General features: G+C 39.9%; 1 protein-coding gene across 2 annotated transcripts in view; it reads right to left on the reverse strand.

Moving 5' to 3' along the window:
• Positions 1-4,373, reverse strand: part of LOC142102377 (sodium- and chloride-dependent neutral and basic amino acid transporter B(0+)-like) — a 45,997-nt gene extending 41,624 nt beyond the window's left edge. The window contains exon 1 of one of the 2 annotated variants that reach the window (XM_075187223.1): positions 3,942-4,373. In XM_075187223.1, the coding sequence (XP_075043324.1) occupies positions 3,942-4,004 (63 nt within the window). In that variant the 5' untranslated portion in view covers positions 4,005-4,373. The remainder of the gene's footprint in view (positions 1-3,941) is intronic. The other variant, XM_075187222.1, reaches the window with a different exon arrangement.
• Positions 4,374-6,000: the final 1,627 nt, after the last annotated feature.

The following is a 6,000-nucleotide window of genomic DNA, read 5'->3' on the forward strand; positions in this document are numbered from 1 at the left end:
ACGATATTTATCTTAATGTGGAAACAGTGCTTTTGTGTTCTAGCTGCCACAGAACCCCATTATTTTATTAGAAATGTTATCATCATGATTTCTTCCATCCTGTGTAATATTGTTTTCTTTGTATTTTGTCATTGTTATATACTCATATATGAATGGTGTATTGATGCAGAGATATGGGACAGCTATAGCAATATAAATTTATGACACATACCATAACCTGTGAGGCAGTGGCTACAGATTTAAATATACTCCCAATCAAATGAGATTAGGCTGTCAATGAAATCTGAATAAAAAGTACATTAAGGACAATAAATAATGTTAATTTTTTAAGATGAACAATTGAATTTATCTTTCTTTCTAACAGCTATTGTACTAATTGGTAATTAATATTAATAATAATATTTATTTAATAATGTATTTTGACAGCATGGACCTCCTATACCACCCTGTCTGTTGTTGCCGGAAACCGGCTGTGCTTACTTTGCCACCGTTCCCTTTCTTTATCCCAAATGCACCCCCTAACTGCAGTAGGAGGGGCTTAAGCTGCTGCCACCACTGGACTCCTTCACGGCATCCAGAACCGCGTTCCTTCTGTGTAACTGTCGCTGCTGGTGTACCCCCTTGCTGGTGCACCTGGGCTGGTACCCCTGACCGCTTCCGATGGATCAGGGTTGCTGTGGATGGATCCCCCCTGGCCTATCACACTGGCCACCTGCAGGGTAGCTCTGACCAGTGTTGGTACCGGAAAGCTGGGCTCAAGCCTCAGAAACAGCCGGAAACGGATTAGAGTTGGGTCTAATCTGTAGGTCACATGAATTTCAGCATGGAAGAAGTTGTCAAGCAGGTCTTTGAAGCAAATGATGTTTATTTAACTCCAGTAGTCCTAACAAGGACAGTTCACATTGGTATAAGGTGCCAGTGATCAGGTCAGATGGAACAATAATGATACATTTCAGTACAAACCAGTGGTGGACACAGACTCACAGGGAGTAAGCCAGCCCTCTGAAGTCTGAGTTATTTTTAGTATCAGGATGCAATATGTTTCCCCAAACATGGATTTAAAGAGAATTCATACTTTACGAAATATACACTTATCTGTGATATCCTGCATCATGTGCGGTTTACAATGTTAGGTTTTCTGTCTGTATAACAAGACATGTACATAGGTAATGATTCCCTGTTTTGTATTCAAGTGTTGGTCACTCACATTGAATCGACTTACTTAGCATTACCTGCTATCAGCAAAACCGACTCCATCCCCACATATGTCTAATTGTAGATGGCCTCTAGCAAAGTTAAAAAAAGCGAATTTGCTCACCTGGTCTCAGAAATAAAGACAATTCCTGTACCAAAATACACACAATATCAAAAATAAGTACATTTGCAATTATATAAATAATCGCCCTGTGCTATTTCCTTTAAATAAATTTATACCATAAGCTATTTATAAGTGATCCAGCCACACTCCTCCCCCCCTTGTCCATGCGGTAAACCAGTGGACCATGTCCTCACGATTTGTTCCCTGGTCCCGCAGTCTCTTGAGGTTATCAGATGTACAGCAACCCTTTATGCCAGGTCACACTCACTCACCTCCATTACTGGAAGGCTGTCACCAGCCTGGCATCTCATGCCTTTCAGTGAGGGATCAGAGAGCTGAAATGCCTGAACTCTTCCCTGCGGCCTTCACTATCGTCTAAGTCAGGATGCGTTGCAGGGGGGTCTATGTTGGGGTTACTAGGGTCAGACAAAGTGGGGTCAGTCAAAGGGAGGTCACTATGGTCAGCTAAATTCACCGCTGGAGCTGGCATACTGCTTGGGACAGGAGCATCTCCGGGCACCCCCCCAAGATCAGGTTGGCAAGAGACAACATCCTCTGAGTTTCTAGGGGACGTATTCTTTCCAGAGGCAAAGGGCTGGCTGATTCCTGAAGAAATAGCAGGTGGGGTTGGTTAAAGCTCTAGTCTGGCAGCTTGGCTCCGGGTAATAGAGTTGAGAAATGCGGTCACAATTCCACCCCCCACATCATTGCCCAAGATCACATCAGTTGGGAGGCCACCCATAATGGCAACATCGTGCAACTCTTGCAAAGGAGCAGGTCTTTGAAAATGTTTGGCTATGCCCAAAGAAACGCGTCGACAGTGAGAGGGGAAGAGAAGCGTGTATTGCCGATTCTCTGAGTCTGACGTCTATCGATAGATCTGGTCTGCTGTTGTACATTCTTTTCTATTGCGGTGGCCATCAGGCAGTGTTGTGATTTCCTCCAAGCCTACATTCACACAGGATCTGCCAATCTACAAAGTGTGCGAATACGTGCTGGATCTAATTGATGGTGGACTTCTATAAGTGCATACCCGGTCTGCGGACACAGCTCTTTATTACCAGTATTACCGTTAGGACATCGGCTTCTCATCATCTCTATTTAAGATTGCGTCCAAATTCATTGGCTACTATTGGAGGCAGGACTATTACTGCCACATGTAATTGTTCCAAAACAGCGAATCTGCCTATCAATCCAAAGGGTTCATGGTATTCAGACCTCAGACATATTGAGACAGGTCTTTTTAGTGTTTTATTTTTATAATTATTATTATATCTGATTTGTATAACATGTGCTTTTTATTTTTATTTACATTTTTTATATGTAGTTGACATTTAATATAAAACTTTATAATTTTAAACAACTGCCAGCTTCCTCAAATGAATTCTGCCGTATGGTAGTTCATTGAAATAGCCTTTTGTATTGATTTTTTGGCTGTTAGTCTCATTTTTTGCTTCAGATTGTTCTAAGGGTTTGGCATCAATCCTGAGTTTGTTACAGCTGCTTATCAATCAAGTACTTTCCACCTGTATTTTGTTCTCTCAACGCAGGACACCGTTTTTGTTTGGTGCCATGCTTGCCTCCAGTGTCTGCTATATTCCTCACTTGCAGTCTCTTCTCTCAGTCCTGTCTCCGCCACCTTAGGTATATTGATATAATACGTCCTTTTCTTACCCAACATGCTATCAAATCTTTTATCCATTTTTACCATTTTCCGCCATAACTACTGCAACCTCCAACTATCTGGCATTCCCCTTACCCATCCATACCACTTCAATCCATCATAAATGCTACAGCTAGACTGATCTTTCTCTCTCATTGCCCCATATCTACTGCACCACTTTGAAAATCCCTACACTGGCTCCTGTGCCCCTCAGAATCCAATTCAAATTGCTCACCATTTCCTAGAAATCCCTTAACAACACCACCCCTTCATACATCTCAAATCTCTAGCACAATACTCTCCCTCTAATCCCTCTTAGATCGACCTCTGACCTGCACCTCACCTCATGTCTGGTAACCACCTCTCACTACTGCCTACAAGACTTCTCCAATGCCTGCCCACTTATGGAATTCCCTACCCTGCCTGATCAGACTCTCCCACAGCTTTCACATCCTTAAATGCTCTCTGAAAACCCATTTCTTTATTAGAGCTTACCCTCCTCCCACCTATACTCTGCCCACTAATGTACCCACACAACTGTCCCAATCTCCACTTTGAGCCACACTCACTAATCTTGTTTCAGCTGTGCCCTCTTCCATTTACTATATAAAGTCTCTTATGAGCAGGGCTCTTCCTACCCTATATTTTGCATTTATTTTGTCTACCTTTTATGTCCCTATTTTATCTATGTCCTGTTTCCCCCACTGCCCAGCACTGCAGAGCACTGCAACACCTTAACAATCTACGACGATGATGATAATGCTACTATTAATATTACTACTACTACTAATAATAAAAATGATAATAACATACCTTCAAGGGAAAATAAACTTCTAAAACTGAAATATATACTTTTCTTTCTCCCAACTGCATGTGTAAAGTATACATTTATATATTTGGAATCTTCATAATAAACTTTTGCACAATAACAGTCAAAGAAATCTGGCATTGATAACTTACATTAGTATCTGCAGATTTTTTCTGAAAACATTTCCTTAATCCTGATAAAGATAGATTTCCCATGACATGTATCCAGGTTTGTCCTTATGAAACCACAGGCTTGGTTGCAATGCCTGTGTTACACTGTCACTGAATGCAGCCAGGTGTACGGAGACACTGCATTATAATGAAGGTGTTCAGTAATTGTCTCCATGTGATTTCATAATTACGCTTTATGAATAATTCACTGAGACTCTCTGCCATACCGTAATTAAAAAGTAAATGTTGAAGTTGTATTATTACTTATGTATGTCATATACATAATAGTTAAACAATCTAAAACTTAAACAGCAAGTCAAGGTAGTGGGTCCATTTAGAGATGGACACACATTTCTGTATCGGTGGTAGTCTTAATAACGATTGAGAGGAATCCGACACTGCATACCCAGAGAGGAACACATATATGGTGTGTTCCCCGACAGGCTCTGGACAGTGACTGCTTGTAATACACACTGGAAAGTATTCCGTTTAATGAACATAAGGGCCGCCCACAATGACGTGTCTTTCAATAGCGACTGTATTAATGCTGCTGTTAAGGTGTTAATTTAATGAGGCGCCGGCTCCACAATGTACAAGCCTTTGTAAAGCACATTGTACAGCCGGCGCCTCCTTAAATTAACACCTTAACAGCAATATTAATACAGTCGCTGTTGAAAGACACGTCATTGCAGTCGGCTGTCATGTTCATTAATCGGAATCCTTTTAAGTGTGTATTACAAACAGTCGCTGTCAAGGAGCCTGTCAGGGGAACACACCATCAGGGAACTACATGATGCAGGGTGTTAACACTGTATCACCTAGTTTTCCTTCATGATTCAAAAAATTATATTTTGGGGCTTAGTGATCCTTTAAAACTTTATTCTGAGATGTGGCTGTTCTAAGTCAAGTATGGGATCTATTATCTAGAATACCTAGCAGATGTGGTTTTCCATATAAGAGATTTTTCAATAATTTGAAGCACTATAATATACTAAAATACTGTAAACTATGTTTCTCAATGACCTCTCTTGTCTTCTCTTAAATGGTTTAGCAGCGCTCCTCACAGTGACCGTCTGTTCCTGGGCTCTGGACAGACACACATTTTTGTGCGTAAGCGAAAATTGCCCTACCCCAACTATAAACTTGTCCCCACATTTTAAATGTACCTCCCCCTCCAATGCAACATGGTTTTGCCAAGGTGCAAAGTTACTAATTATTTTTTTGCTTTACTTTCCTTAATGAATCAGGCCCGTTATTCTTTTGGTCAAAAAAATGAAAGATGAGGATACAATTAAATATACTTTTAAAGCTTTTGGGAAAAATCAATAGAATGAGACTGGGATCAAGATAGTGGGATATACCCAAAGGGAACTCACACTAAAGCAAATCAAATGGATAGTCTCTGTAGAAGCCATGGCGCCTGAGGGGCTTAATGAATAGGTTTGTTTTGCCTCTTTCTAATAAGATTTATAATATGTTTAGCTATTGTCTTTGAAGCTAATAGCTAGCGATGTGCGAATTTAGAATGCTAAAGACGGATGCCCCTCTACATTTCCATGGGAAGAGTGGGAGTGGGACACATGAAAGTTAAGTAGATAATTCAGTTAAATGCAAATATGTCCTCCAAAGATAAGAAAAAAATATATAATTACCAACCCTACCAGAGTGTAGTAGGGTTGATAACTAAAGTTGATATTTTTTTCTAATGAAAATGATATATTCAAGACCCACATTCAAGCAATTACGTTATCAGGTGACAAATTTCACCTTTCAATTCATGCTGCCCAATCTGTGTTTTTGGATTTTGCAGATTTTCTATTTCATACCTACTGTTTGTGTGAAATAAGCGTCCATTATGTTTTTGTAATTTTTTTCTTTGTCCGAAGTGCAGTTTTTAAACCAAAACATTTCAATAATGTAGTCAGAATTATTTTAAAATAAAACCATTAAAATCACTTTTGGATTTTTTCAAGTGTGTAATGTCAGAAAATATATGGCTAAGTACACTGGTAGGATTATATATATATATATCTATAATATA

This window comes from Mixophyes fleayi, chromosome 9 (genome assembly GCF_038048845.1).
Source record: "Mixophyes fleayi isolate aMixFle1 chromosome 9, aMixFle1.hap1, whole genome shotgun sequence".
NCBI lineage: Eukaryota > Metazoa > Chordata > Amphibia > Anura > Limnodynastidae > Mixophyes > Mixophyes fleayi.